The 15432-nt window shown below is 40.1% G+C and overlaps 1 protein-coding gene across 2 annotated transcripts in view; it reads left to right on the top strand.

Moving 5' to 3' along the window:
• si:ch211-186j3.6 (neural-cadherin) overlaps positions 1 to 15432 on the top strand; it is a 238787-nt gene that overhangs the window by 125586 nt on the left and 97769 nt on the right. For both annotated transcript variants that reach the window (XM_026937517.3, XM_026937518.3), the window contains exons 15-18: positions 143 to 329; positions 6431 to 6574; positions 9981 to 10264; positions 11121 to 12744. In XM_026937517.3, coding sequence (XP_026793318.1) covers positions 143 to 329; positions 6431 to 6574; positions 9981 to 10264; positions 11121 to 12744 — 2239 coding nt within the window. The remainder of the gene's footprint in view (positions 1 to 142; positions 330 to 6430; positions 6575 to 9980; positions 10265 to 11120; positions 12745 to 15432) is intronic.

Genomic DNA, 15432 nt, shown 5'->3' with positions numbered 1-15432 from the left:
ATTACACATCTGCGTGATGATTAATCATATGTACTATCACTTCATTCGTCTCCCTCTTGCCAAGTTTTGTACGTTGTTTCTTCTTTCCTTTTGTTTCATACTGAAGTTCTCATCCACATCCCTCTTGCTTCATTTCTCTCAGATCTCCTACTCTTTGCTGAACGACCGCAGTGGAGACTATCAGTTCTTCCGCATTGATCCAGAACTGGGCTCCATCTACACCGAAGCAGTGTTCGACCGGGAGACTAAGGGTTCCTATCTTTTAGAAGTGAACTCTATGGACGGCTGGGAGTCTGCCAGGCCAGGAAGGCATGGACAGCCTAACTCTGGTACGACCAGCCAAGCCTGTTTCCTAACAGAACCTCTGTGTTAATAAGTTGTCTGGGTCCATTTAGACTGATTACTCTAATGCTATTGATTTATTCTTTTAAAATGGAATAGGAGTTGTTCTGCATAGGACTGTGATGCCTGAATGTAGCTCTGATAAGTAAAAGGTTAATATTCCTGATGAGAGTGACAGATATAGGTTTTAGCTAAGCACAGAAGTAGTTTTATACCCTGTGTATTTTGTGTCCAAGAGAAAGAGAAGAGAAAACAAATAACCACTAAGGCATCTGAAGAAATTACTCAGAAGTGGTGAGTAAAGGCGGATATAGCTGAACTTGATATATACAAACTTGATATGATGAAACTTGTACTAATCAGCCTCAAACTCCACAGTGAGCCTCTTAGGCCTCAGCATGTCATCCATTCTCTCATTAGTCCTTTATTGCTGAGGATTTGTAGACTTTACGGCAAACTTTTATGTTGAAAATCTGATATAATATGCACTTAGCTGCAGTGAGTGAGTCATTATGAGATGTTTACAAAATGCTATTTCTGATCAGAGCCTCTAAATAATTCAAAATCTGACAAGCTTTACACCAGTGATTAATGCAATATTCAAATCTTTGGTGTTTTGATGAGAAGCAGGTATTGTACATAAAAAAATAAAGAAAAGGTGAAGTATACACCTATATACCTGCACATTCATGCAATTATCCAGTAAGCCAATCATGTGGCAGCAGTGTAGTACATAAAATCAAGCAGCTATCGGTTAAAGGCTTAGTCAGTTAATGTTCACATCACACATCAGAATGGGGAAAAATGTGATTTTAGTGACTTTGACTATGGCATAGTTGTTGATGCCAGATGGGCTGGTTTGAGTATTTCAGCTGATAAACGGCTGATCTCCTGGGATTTTCACGCACACCATTCTCTAAAGTGTAGAGTTTTCTGGAGTGCAATAAACAAAAAACATCCAGGGAGCAGTGGTTCTGAGGCCAGAAGAGAATGGCCAGACTGGTTTGAGCTGACAGGAAGTCTGTGGTACCACTCTTTACATCTGTGTTGATTAGAAAAGCATCCCAGAATGCACAATGTCAAATCCTGAGGTGGATAAGCTATGACAGCAGCAGACCACTTCTGGTTCCACTCCTGTCAGGCAGTAACAGGAATCTGAGGCTACAGAGGACACAGGCTCACCAAAATTGGACAGTTGAAGATTGGGGATTGGGGTTTTTGCTGCTGCCACATGACTGGCTGATTAAATAATTGCATGAATGAGCAGATGTACAGGTGTTTCTAATAAAGTGTTCAGTGTATGTATACATTATATGGCCAAAGATTTGTGGACAAGTGGCCATAACACCCATGTGTGCTTTTTGAACTTCCCATTATAGATTTAGCCCCCCATCCCTGCCCCCCCTTCTTTGCTGTTATAATAACCTGCACTCTTCTGGGAAGCCTTTCCTCTAGATTTTGGAGCGTGGCTGTCTGGATTTGCTTATTCAGCCACAAAAGCATTATCGATGTCAGGCACTGATGTCAGGTGAGAAGGCCTGGGGTGCAGTTGGCATTCCAGTTCATCCCAAAGGTATTCAGTGGGGTCGAGTTCAGGGCTCTGTGCAGCCTATGCATGGGCTTAAAGGAGGATTTTTGAATTTTAAAACGGCTATCTTTGGCTACCTTCTAGAAAAAAAAAACAGTCACTGTACTGTTAGGGGCTTTTTCACACTTGGCCTGAAAACTTGAGTCTGTAATCAAGATCACGATTTGGGGATGGATGTTATCATTGCAAGTTTGTTTTCACATACAAAAATTAATTTCGAACCTAGGCTCAAGTGCACAATTTTTATACATCCTTTCTGCTGTACAGGAAATATTTTTTGAAATATACATCTTATGATGCCCTTGGACACATCAGTGATGTAACTTGGGGTCATCGGGTGTTTCAGGCCATCCAACCCAGCCGGGGGTGATTAGGCCTTGGCTTGTTTCCAACTAGCTTATATTCTACGCATTATGCTGCTCATCCTTCTGCCAACATGTCTAATGCAACCAGAACCATACAGGCCTCCTCTAAGGCTGTTGCAAGTCCCACTGGCATGTTCAGTGCTACTGGTTCTGTATGGATTTCTCATTACACTTAACACCACACGGACATGTCCGCCTAACACAACCAGAGCTATGCTGGTCTCCCCAGGCTGTACCAAACCCAACTGGCACCCTTAATGCATGCTCAGTGCCCCTGGTTCCAAATATGTCTACCAAACACAACTGGAACCATCCATGCATTAGTACATGACACCAACACACATCTCACACCTATCTAAGTAGCATGTGTTCCACAGCCATCTAGAGGCCCCCTCAGTTGTGTCTGTGGTGGTTTTAATGGCCTTCCTCGTGTGATGCCAAGGAGGCTCTAGGCCTTACACAGGGACTAAGCTGCAAAGCCTCTACAGTCCCCCTCTACTGGCTTGCACCATGTCTGTAGCACTCTTCCACCCAGTCTGCATACTTGGCTTACTTCATTTCATTGGCTTTCTCCATCCTCTCCTTCCAGGGCACTGTAAGCTCCAGCATGATCACCTGCTTTGATGTTTCCAAAACCAGCACTATGTCTGGTCTCAGGCTGGTTTCTGAGAATTGGAGCTGCTTCCCCAGGTCCACCCTCATTTGCCAGTCATGTGCTGTTCCAAAGGACCCTGCTGCTTCCTTTGGCTTGGGTTGGGGCTTCTTCCTTGCTCTGATAAAGGCAATTGTCTGCCTTGCTGGTTGGAGGCACTTGCACTGGTCTCTGGCACTGCAGATGGTGATGGAAATTGCCTTCAGCAGCTGGTCATGCCACCCTTGGTAGTGACCTTCACACAGTGCTTTGGGGCAGCAGCTGAGAATGTGCTCCAGTGCTCCTCTTCTAGTGATTCAACAGTGATTCAACCTTTCCCCAGCTGAAGAGATTGGATAGACTTTGTAGGACGTCATAGATGGTCTGAATTAGGAACCTGACGTGGAAATGTCAGCCTGCCACAACTCGGACCAGGAGATCTTCCAATCTAATGCCTGTTCCCATCTTGTTCAAGCACCTTGTTGTCACATCCCTACCATCTGGCTTGCACGCAGCTCCTCTTGGAACAGTTGGTGCCTGTCTTTGCCCTGGATTCAGTCGTAGCGGATTGTTGTAATGCTACCGAGCCCTGCTTAGCTGGATGCCACTGTCACCACTAGCGCTCTCTGCCATAGTCGTGACTCAGCCTGGTCCACTGCATCCTTGCGCCGTCCATTTTCTCCCAGTTTGCACTTTGATGCCAGCCTAGGAGACTTTTTGGTCACACAACTCCCTGTATTATAGCACCTCTCTTGCATGGATGACCATATACTCTTCACTCAGACTGTTCATGGAGTGCCTCAGTTTGTTATTCCCATACAGAGCAATGCTGCTCAGGCTTTGTGGCAGGCCCAGCCACCTACAGAGGTGCTGACTGATCTGTCTCTCAAAGTTCTCCACAGTTGATAAGTAGAGGTCAATAAATATAACAAGCATTGCCGTATTATTCTTATTAATTCATATTTAATTAATGTATTGCTTATTTAATTAGTGTTTATTTAGCTCAACACTGAAAGTGTTCTCTTTTATTTTCAGACCACAAAATGCCTTTCTGCACCACTGTGGCTCTTAAAATAGTTAGTAATGTGACAAGTTCAACCAAATTATTTATTGATGCTTCTACACATGGTGTGATCTGCACTTTAGTGCACTTGAAGTGAAGCCCAGACTAATGTTTTCAGGTAGACAACAGTGCAAATTCTAATTGTAAATTTCCTATTTCAGTTGCTTCATACAACAATTCAAGGAGTGTTTCAGATACAGCAACACAAAATGTTTAATTTATCATGCTAGATTTTTCTTCAGTACAGTTTCCTAAAAAAAAAAAAAAAAATCTTTCGTGTTCACAGCATCTCATTTGTTTACCTGTTGAAAATTTGTAAAGTGGTCTCAGAAAATCCGTCAGATCCATCGGTCACTGTGGCTGAATTTTGGGAAAGAATTTTTGGACCAAAATACTCATCATGCCAATACTCATCTCTGCTTTATGAAAACATTTTAATAAAATGATGTGAAAATGTTTATTTTGGGCTACTTTCTAAACTTGTCTTGACTGTCTGCCTGCAAAGGTCATGTTGGGTAAGGAGCCAGTTCCAATAGGTGTAATGGTAAATGTGGTCTGTCTAAAGATGTCTAAAACCGTGATACGTAATTGTGACTTCCTCACACAGTGAATGTCAGGCTTTAATTAAGTCGTTGCCTAGCTACCTGCCATAGCAAAATAGACATAAGCCTAATCAACTCAGTTTGTAATCAGATACCAAAAGATCTCAAAATGTCTCCTGTGCTATCACATCATCATCAAAACAGAGAAGAGTGCTTACAAAGTTTGTACAGAGGGCACCAGAGAAAGTTTTAAAATGTTTACATTACCTAATAATTTTGTCTGTAACACCGGTACTGAAATAATCACTGACTGAATTAATCAGTGATTATTTTTCCAAGGATGTTACCACGGACAGAGATTGATCGAGTGAAGACATGATGATGATACTCGTGTTAAAATTTAAACGATGATACTCGTGTTAAAGTGATTTTTACCTCAGGTGAGACAGAGATTGATGTGGCTGATGATGTTAATCAAAGTGATACCTTGTTTCCTGTTGAAAATGTATGCTGCTATAAAATTTGGCAGTAATGTTTTTTTTTTCCATGAATAGATTAGGTTATAGATATAGAGGCAAGCGGGGCATCTTTTGATGGAGTCAGAATGGAATCTTAAATGCAGTTTTCTCTGTTTTCACTTCTGGGATAACCAGAATTTAAAATGTTATAAATTTACTCTTACTTTCTGGTTAGATTAATTCAAACAAGAAAAAAATTTCAGTTTAGGAAAGCCTATAGTTTTCAAAAGTATATATCTCGTAAAGTCACCCAAAACACTGCTATATATAGATTTACTTTGAACATTAGTCTGTGTTTTCCCTGAAAGGATATATGGCCAGATGAGCCACCTTGCTTTGGTAGGCAGTGAGACATGTTGTTGTGTGATATCACATATTACTATGTGATGTAATGATTTTGGGACATATTTTAGTGATATGCTCTGCAGTAAGATGCAGTGATGTGCTCTAATGAACTGTGATGTGTGGGAAATTATAGTGAAGTGTAGCAGCCTGTAGTGTTGACACTACACATGTAATGGTTTTGTATTGGTTAGTCACACACTGTCTTCAAATTCCACAACATCCTATTTTCACAGTCAGTGCAGGTCTATCAGTTCCTATGTACAATAATGTAATGAAGTTATCCAGTCAAAGTGATTGGCGTGACAACCAGAGCAGAAAACACAGAAGCAGGAAGTGACACAGCCCAGCTATTCTTGTTTATTTGTAGTGCAGTGACATGACCATGCCTTGACAACAGAACTCTGAACAACATGTCAGCCTGTCACTGAATGACAGCTACAGTGTTTACAGTATTCTCATTCTCACACATGCTGAAACATACAGCTGAAGTCTACTGGACTACTGGAGCCTGCCAGGATTTTTTTTATGTGTTTGTTTCTTCCTATAACTTTTACATGAGATGCCTCCACAACCTGCTTAAATAATTGATGTGTTCTTGAGAAGTATATTGCAAATCATGTCTCTTTTGAAAGTGCTATTAAACGATGAAATATTAGAGAGAGGAATGGATGTCCTTCCCATTCCTTCCTTCTTAACCCATCCAAGGCTGTGTCCCCAAGGCTCCATCCTAACAATCACATCCTGATGGCTTCAAACCAAGAGATGAGAAGACTGAGATAGAGGTAGAGCAAACAGAGCAGGTGAAAATAGGAGGAGGATGAAAATGAGAAATGGTGATAAAGGATCACAGAGTGGGAGCCAAAGAGGGAGAAACAGAGAGGGGAAAAAAAGAGAGACAAAATGAGACAAACATGCATTTAGAGAGAGGGAGGTAAAAAGATAAGAACGAGTGCAATGAGAGAAAAAAGCATCCAGATTGGTAGACTAAGATCACAGACATTTGTTTAATCTTGTGTGTGTTTGCTGTCTCCCTCAGACACGGCGTATGTGCGGATTTTCATCAGTGATGTGAATGATAACAAGCCGGTGTTCGCGCAGACGGTGTATGAAGTCGATGTGGATGAGGATGCGGATGTTGGCTCCACCATCCTCACCGTTAGCGCTAATGATGAAGATGAAGGTAAGCCAGGATGAAGACGAGATGTGAATACATACAAATACAAGTGAAGGTACATGGGTCGCATGGCTAACTGTGTACTGGAATGATGATAGGTTAGAGAAATTCTAAGCCAGCTTTTTACAGTGTCACTTTTTACGTTGTCAAGGTTGAAAGCTCAACCTTCGATTTATAGGACACAGCACACAGTCCTCAGTGTATCTTCAAATTCTTCATTTTGCACTTCACACTGCCCACAGTTCACAACTATGAATACCTCAGAGTCAAATCATTTTATTTAAAAGGTTGTAAGGATGTTTCAGCTTTTTTAAAAAAAATGAAAAATCAAGATCAAGATCATGTTTCTGGATTAAATCAGTATACACGTCTATAGGCTCAGAAACAATTGTGGTATGAATGTGAATGAAGTTAAGGAATGCTTAGTTAACTGCTGACGTCACGATACATAAAATGTGACACAGTGACCTGCAGAATTATTGCCACTCCTGATTAAAAAATATATTATACCACAGCACTGTTGAATTCTTCAGTTATTTAATTAATTCATGTTAATTACAAGTGTTACTTAATTTTCTATTACAGCGTAGTTGTAACAGTAATTATGGTTCAAATGATAGGTTTATATTAATGTGCTTGTTCCAATGTGTTATTGTTTCTATAGTAACACCTATTTCACAGGCACAACATTAAATGTAACTATAAATGGATTAAAAATTAAGTGTTGTTTATGAAATAATAAAAAAAAGAAAATAAAAGCATGCAATAGTTGGCAAATCACTATAGAGTAAGAGCAATAAAATACTTCAGGATCTAGTAACAGTGGTAACAGTTGTGGTAACAGTATCACGCCAACCTGTCTTAGATTATGTTCGTGTTATATTCCTTACATAACACATGCAATATGTTACATTTTGAACTTAATGTTATGTAAATAAATTTTTTTAAGTCATGCATTTTTTCTACAAAAACCTTGTTTCAAAATTATCTATACCCTTAGAAGTTTGCTCATGTGGATGACCCTCTTCAAATTTCTAACTGTTCTAGCTTTTTGAATGTTTTTGTATTATAGCTGTGATTATGCTTAACTGATTATGTTTCATATCCATTACTTGACTTGTGCAACAGCCATCTGTTTCCTAAAAGTTATATTGAATATCCTTCAATGTCAGTAATCCTGAAACCAATGGTTTAGAAAAGCCTACTTTTTTTTTCCCCTAACGCTGCTACTCATGCTGCATCACAAGGCAGCGTAACCCACTCGAAGGAAAGCGCTATCTACCCTCTTTCAAATAGATAAACTCACAGACACCCATGATTGGCTAGACCGCATGCAATCCCTCCCAGAACGCTCCCTTGGCTCCTGCCTATGACTTAGATTAGATAGATTAGATTCAACTTTATTGTCATTGAGCAGAGTACAAGTACAAAGCCAACGACATACACATAGCATTTAACCAGAAGTACAAACCAGCAAGTAGCATTAAGTGTGAAGTGCAAAAGAGACAATGTGTTAGAGTGGCAGTAAAGTGCAATGTAACATGCAAACAGAGTGGTATCAACTGTGCAAGTAGAAAATAAGGCATGAAAAAAAATTGCAAATGGCAAGACGTGTATAAATTAGTCTGGAGACATGTATTAAAGTAATTGAAGACATTAAGTGTAGGTGCAAAGTGGAATGGCAGTAGTGAACATGGATCCATTGAAATGAGAGGGATCCAAGGCACAACAGAACAACTGACTATAAGGTGCAATTGGGAGTAGTGCAAGACTGTGCAAGCTGTTGGCTGTGAGATCATCAGGATTCCTACTTGCAGTCTCCGGATGATAGGGTGAATGTTCTCATATATTGTGCAACTCTATAGTCCCCAAAATACCATTTTTAAACAAAGTTCTTGTGAGAATATTTTTATTATAGAAAACTAACCAGTTTTTTCTGAAATTTAGGAAATTTAAATTTAATGTTTAAAATTTTTAATGTTTGTATCACTTTTGCTCATTTTACGAAGGGGGCCGATAATTCTGAAGGGAAATGTAGGCCTTTCAAATGTGCACACAGGATGAATAATTATCAGAAAGCCAATGTACCGACAAGTTAAGTCCTCCCACTCGTACATACACAGGTGCGTTAATCTGCACACTCTGAGCCCAAGAAAAAAAAACCCTGAGATAAGCGCTGTTTCATTTCCCTCTCACATGTAAATCTATCCAGACGGCAGCACGTCACAGTCAAGACATCACTCATTTCTCATTGGCTAGCCATGTCAGGTCCATAATTCCCTGCGTGAATCATCTGCTCTGTTGCATCTGGTGTGCTTTTGGATATGTGAGAAGCTGCTGCGCTGATCATCAGGCATTTATCAGGGCCTTTAGCCTCATTACGACAGACATCAGTCTTAAACTGATCTTCCATAATGGCTTCTGGTGATGTCAGGGAGTATTAGCTGTCTTACTTTGTGCTTATCCCTTTTCATAAAAGTCCTGAGAAAGCGCCAACCTCCAGATCGCTAATGACATGATACTTCTAGTAATTTATCAGAGCTGCTCAGGGTGATAGTGAGATCAAAATTTAGATCGGAATTGAGGCTGCCCAAGCGTTGTGTCTTCTTCATTGTTCCTCTTTCAGCAGGGAAACTCAAAGGCAGAGAGATGAGAGGTGCCATGAGGAGAAGGAGAGCAACAGTAGCTGAATATTTGTATATATTTTTTATTGTTTCTGTTTCCACTTTGTTTGCTTATGCCATCTTTACACTCAGTGTTCTACAGGGAATTGATCTTTGCTGGGTATAAATCTAATACGAAACAAAAAATGGTTCACTCACATGTCTTTAATGTTGGAAGACACAGTAGAGGTTGCAAGATTAAAAATTGCATGTCTTACTCATGCCACATCTCTTTTATTCCTTTGCTCTTGAGATTTTAGCTCCTGCCTTGTGTGATTCTGGCTCTGCTATAGTTTAATAACCTGCCAGTAATATAATTGACTTCATTTATTCCAAGCTCCATTTTCACTTGTGTGATACAGGAGGTTGGTTTGAGTCATAAGGAAAACAAGACAATATACAAAAATTTGAGATCTGAATTTTTTCCCTTTATATAAACATTTTTACGTATTATTGTATATTGCCAGCTTAGAATTGCTTTACTAATCATTAATTAGCCTGCCCATTTCCAGAAACAGTTACTAAGGAGAATCAGAAAACACTCACAGTATGGTATAAGGCACTAATAAGCTATAAATGTTTCCTAAGAACTGCTGTATGCTCTACATATATGCTTATTTCATATGCACATGTATTTATTTATGAATGAATATTTGACTATATTGACTAAATCTTCATCAGAAAATCTGTAGTAGTATCAGTTACCTGTAGTAGTTCTGGAAACTTATGGCCACTATGTCGTTTTGCAGGTGCCAATGCTAAGCTGCGCTACCAGATTACCGCAGGTAACACAGGCGGCGTCTTTGATGTGGAGCCTGAGGTGGGCACCATCTTTATCGCCCAACCACTGGACTATGAGCAAACCAAACGTTACAAGCTGTATGTGTTGGCCTCGGATGGGAAGTGGGAAGACTACACCGCTGTTGTTGTCAGTGTGGTGAATAAGAATGATGAGGCACCTGTGTTCTCTGTCAATGAGTACTACGGCAGCGTGACAGAGGAGCTGGATGGTTCGCCAGTGTTCGTACTGCAGGTGACGCATTTACTGCAGCAATAATAAAGGATTAGTAATACTCTGCTTTTCTTATCATATGTCTTGGGAGAAAATGTAGGAGGGGGTGTGGGGGGGGGTATGCTTTTATATGTTAGTGTAAATAAGCAGTGACTGGTAGGACTTGACCATATCCATTAAGTAAATTATATTATGCTTTCAGGCTAGGTAAATATGTTCACTTTTGAATCAAATCTTCTTGTTTTTCAAGATTTTTTAAAATAAAGTAAAACCATTAAACAAAACGCAGCATTTCTGAACAGCACAGAATTAGGTTGAGTCATTTCTTCAAAACCATTTTTACCCTTGGGAGTTGGTGGTGATGGTCCCATTTCCCCGAATTGAGGGATGGTACAGAATTCCACATCCTGTCTTGTAAATTGCTGTATAATTTGTTTTGAATGAGCGGGGAAATGAGTCATGTTACAGCCGTACTCAGATTTTAAGTCTTTGTACAAGCACTTATCAAACCAACGATATGGATAAACAGATTTTTGGACATTTTAGGAACTCGAGTATATTGTCTCATCACTGAATTCTTTAAAGCCTGAATTGCAGCAGATGACCTAATGCTTTGACATAATGCTCTTTATCCAATTTGAGGCTTGGAAATGTACTTACTTTGTTGTTTGTATAATTATTAGATTAAATTATATTGATTTTTTTGCTGTTAGTTGTTTGTTAATTGTTTCCTGATAGAATTCATACTTGAAGAGGGATTTTAGCAGAGGGAGGAATTTCAGCTCTTGGCACTTGAGTCCACGTCAGCACACTTCAGCAATTTCAAAGAAAAGGTGTCAGTGGAAAAAGGTCTAAGATATTCTGTTTGATGTTTTAGGTAACAGCCACTGACCCAGATAAGGATGCTGACCAAGAGGCTCTACGCTACTCGCTGCATGGTCAGGGAGCTGAAAGTGAATTCATCATTGATGAGGTGACAGGGAAGATCTATGCCCAGAGGACTTTGGACCGAGAGGCACGGGCTGTATGGCGCTTTGTGGTTTTAGCCACAGATGAGGGTGGCGAAGGCCTGACTGGATTTACTGATGTCATCATTAGTGTGTGGGATATTAACGACAATGCCCCCATCTTTGCCTGTGCACCAGACAACTGTCATGGAGATGTGGCTGAGAACTCCCCACCTGGCACTTCGGTCATGGAGATGACTGCCACTGATTTGGATGATGCAGCTGTAGGGCAGAATGCCGTACTAACATATAGAATTGTTGGTAATGCAGCCTTGAGTGGAGGCAACAGTGGGGTGGATATGTTTACTATCAACCCAGCTACTGGAACCATCTCATTGGCCAAGGCTGGCCTGGACCGGGAGCAGACAGATTCATACCTCCTACTGGTAGAGGCCAGGGACGGAGGTGGGATGACGGGTACAGCCACTGCTGCCATCCATGTAACAGATGTGAACGACCACACTCCTCGGTTCTTGGACCGGTCTTGTTCAGCACGGATCCCTGAGAGCAGTGAGCCCAACACTGCCCTCCTTGACCTGGTCGCTGAAGACGCAGATGCTGGTGAGAATGGTCAGCTGACATTCAGTGTGGTATCCGGAGACCCAGAGCAGAAGTTCTACATGGTGAGTCACCGGCAGGAGCAACGGGGAACCCTACGGCTCAAGAAGCGATTGGATTTTGAGAGGCCGGGTGAGCAACGCTTCAATCTTACCATTAAGGTGGAGGATCTGGACTATTCCAGCCTCCTCCATTGTACCTTAGAGGTAGAGGACTGCAATGACCATGCTCCAGTCTTCATCCCTCACTTCCTGCAGATTCCTGACCTGAGAGAGGATGTTTTGATTGGTACTAGTGTTGCTTCAGTGGTTGCCAGTGACTCAGATTCTGGTCTGAATCGGGAGATTAGCTACAGTATAGCACCTGAATCTGACCCATATGGTCTCTTCTCAGTTGATCAGACTGGACTGGTGACTGTGGCCGGGCAGCTGGACCGCGAGATTACCGCCCAGCATAACTTGATCATCCTTGCATCTGACCACGGGACTCCACCATTGACTGGAACTGCCACTATTCACATCTCCCTGCTGGATGTAAATGACAACGGGCCTGAGTTTGAGTCTGCATACTCGCCTGTAGTGTGGGAGAATGTTCCAGGGCCGCAGTTGGTACATCTCAACACCAGCTCTACGTTGCTTAGAGCTGTTGATCGAGACTCTGTAGAAAATGGTTCACCTTTCTCCTTCACTGTCCCTCCTGAATACCGTTACAGCAATGACTTTTACCTGCAAGATAACAGGAATGACACGGCCACCATCACAGCCCTCAGAGCCTTTGACCGAGAGAGACAGAAAGAGTTCCTTCTGCCAGTCATCATGACTGACAGTGGAAAACCACCCAAAACAGTCACCAGCACGCTCACTATCACTATCGGTGACAAGAATGACCATGCCCATGTTGCTGGAGAGAAGACAATATATCTTAACAGTCACAGAGGTAAATATAGAGAACTAAGAGGTAAACAAATGCATCTTAGTTTATTATGTGTAAACTAATAGTGTGTGAAGGTAGTGAATGATTAATTATTCTTCATAATTAAGTAAAACTAATGAAAATTAAGGGTGTTATTTGTTTTGGCTAATCAGAACAGTGCTGTCCTATTTAGTAGTGTATATGAGCCTATCGGTCCATGCCTATGTAGAATCTGTTTGCTAATAAATGCCATGCCTACAGGAGCAGGAATAACCCACAAAGCAGTGCAATAGGGCATTAAGTAGGTAATTAAGCTAAATAAGTTAATTATATATAATAATTAACTGAGGCAACATTAGATGGGATGATTTCTAATTATATGAACACAACCAACTTTCCATAAAAAATTAATGGAAATTTATCAACCATACCTAAACTATACCAAACTGCATTACCCCCTTTTTTTTCTTTCTTTTTTTTAATTTCTGCATCTAGTAACAATTTGAATACATTCTCTACATTTTTCACATGGACCAGTGTCTTATATTCTTTTGGCAAAGGTGATTGCTATATCAAAACCAATCTATCTTTGCAAGTGGTAAATCTCGAAGGCATTCTCAATGTAAAACAAATATTGTCTCTCAGTGAAGATATACATCTTTAGAGAAAAGTATACACATTTTTTTTATGTCAAAGACGTCACCAGCACTTTCTGCTGTTTGTTAGTTTTTTCCTGGTATTTTGGGAATGCTTTTGTTTAAATTTCTGAGAATTCTTAAGATAAATGGATGTAGCTGGAGCTCTCAGGTGAGCTGGGATGAAAAGATGGGAGAATAGTGCTGATGCAGCTGCTGCTGACCTCATTCTTACACGTTTTGAGGAGCTGTTTTTGCTCAAGAGCTCCTTGTGCTAAAAGCATAGCAACCAGAGCAAAGGGTGGCTGGATCCATTAATGTGTTTAAAGCCCAAAAAGAAATGTGCCACAGCAACTTCCATGTCTAGCTCTGTGTTTTCTTGCAAACGGGTGTCTGAAAATGTAATAGGTGTTAAAAAAAAATTCCTTCCATTACATAGAACTAGTCAGTATTTTTTTGGATCATGTTTATTTGCCTATTAAAGCTATTAGTGTCTGCTCATTTCCAGGAAGCATGATAAATTATTTTGTTTACTAGTGAATGTGCCAATGTGAGTCTCTCAGGCTGAAACTAGATTGATTACTAGTGCTTGGTTACATTATGCCCACCTAGCTAGGTTGAAAATGAACACCATAGGAATACAGCCAAAATGTCAACTTGTTCTGTGCCAAAAAAATGTCTTTGGGCCATACACTAGTCTCAAACTGTCATTCAGTTTCTTGCGCAGGATATTTCCTTTTCATTCAGCCACATCGAGGGACAGATATTAGCATTTAATTTTCATTAACTATACTCCTGGCAAAACCAAGCTAAACAGATGCATTTGCTTATTTATGAACAGATCTGTTTGGTTATACAGTGTAAGTGTACAAACTGAAGGCAGTCAAAAGTTTTTCAAAGTGAAAACACATTTAATGCTCTCCATCATTTTTGGTTCTGAGTAGTTTTGCAATTTCCACTATATGATTTGTTAGCTAAATTGTTGGGTAACACATCACTACACTAACTTTTTATATCATCTGCCATAAAGCTGCATAAATGTTTATATATTTTCTGTTTATGTTTGTTCTAGGCCTCAGCTGTTCAAGACAGTACCTCAGTCAACTGACATAGATTTCTGTTCACATACTGTCATCTTTTATAAGATTATTGTTTTCTTTATGGTAATGTACAACAATATTATGACATAGTTATTTATATATAGTGTCTGAGATGAGAGGCTGAGACAGATGCAGTTGCAGTTAGAGCGGTGTATTAAACAATCGGCAGACAAATCCAGAGCGTTAGACTCTGTTAGTAGCAATAACGTGATAAAAAAGGCTTGGTATGCTTCAGAGTATGCACAGCTGAGCGTTACTTCTCAATGTGTTTGTGAGTGAGAGTCCATTTTGTAGTGTGTGTGTGTGTGTGATTGGGAGCATGTGAGGGTGATCAAAGGTGCTGGGACTGAGAACATGTTAGTGCTGATGAATTCTGGGAAGAGTTATCTGGGGAGACCATGAAGGGTCTGAAGGGCCCCAGTGTATTCTGGGAAATTGAGTTTGCAGACTGAGTTGACCTCACAGTTAGTTATTATTAGTTATTTATTAGTTTTATTAGTTATTTCATTTCATTTCATATTTGATTAGTTACAGTATGCAGCTTTATGTCAGTTATCAGGAAGGGCTGATGTAGGTTTTATCTAGCCAATGACCCCAATATTTTGGACTTTCTTAACTTTATTGTTCTATAGTGCCGTTATATCTACTCCATGTACATATACTGTAGATGCAGAAGAAAACATTGAAGTTTAACGAACCAATGTTTTTTTTTCATGCCCTCACTTAATAAACTATAAATGTAATATATTTAATGCAATATAAATTAGAAATGTACTGAATGCATATCCTGTAAAGACTATCCTATAAAGAGTTATTCACAAGACTATACTTTGCATGATTATATTTGTTTGAAAACATGATGGAGAAAAATAATGGTTTTCTCTCTATTATGTTACTCTGAGAATTTGAACAAAAATGATCCAAGGTTAGTTATATCTCTGAAAAGAGTAGTAACAGCAACAAAGTGTGTGCCCATC

The sequence above is a fragment of the Pangasianodon hypophthalmus genome, chromosome 25, assembly GCF_027358585.1.
Source record: "Pangasianodon hypophthalmus isolate fPanHyp1 chromosome 25, fPanHyp1.pri, whole genome shotgun sequence".
In the NCBI taxonomy this organism is placed as follows: Eukaryota; Metazoa; Chordata; class Actinopteri; order Siluriformes; family Pangasiidae; genus Pangasianodon; species Pangasianodon hypophthalmus.
The sequence above is the reverse complement of the archived record's forward strand: the minus strand, read 5'-3'. Positions and strand labels throughout refer to the sequence as shown.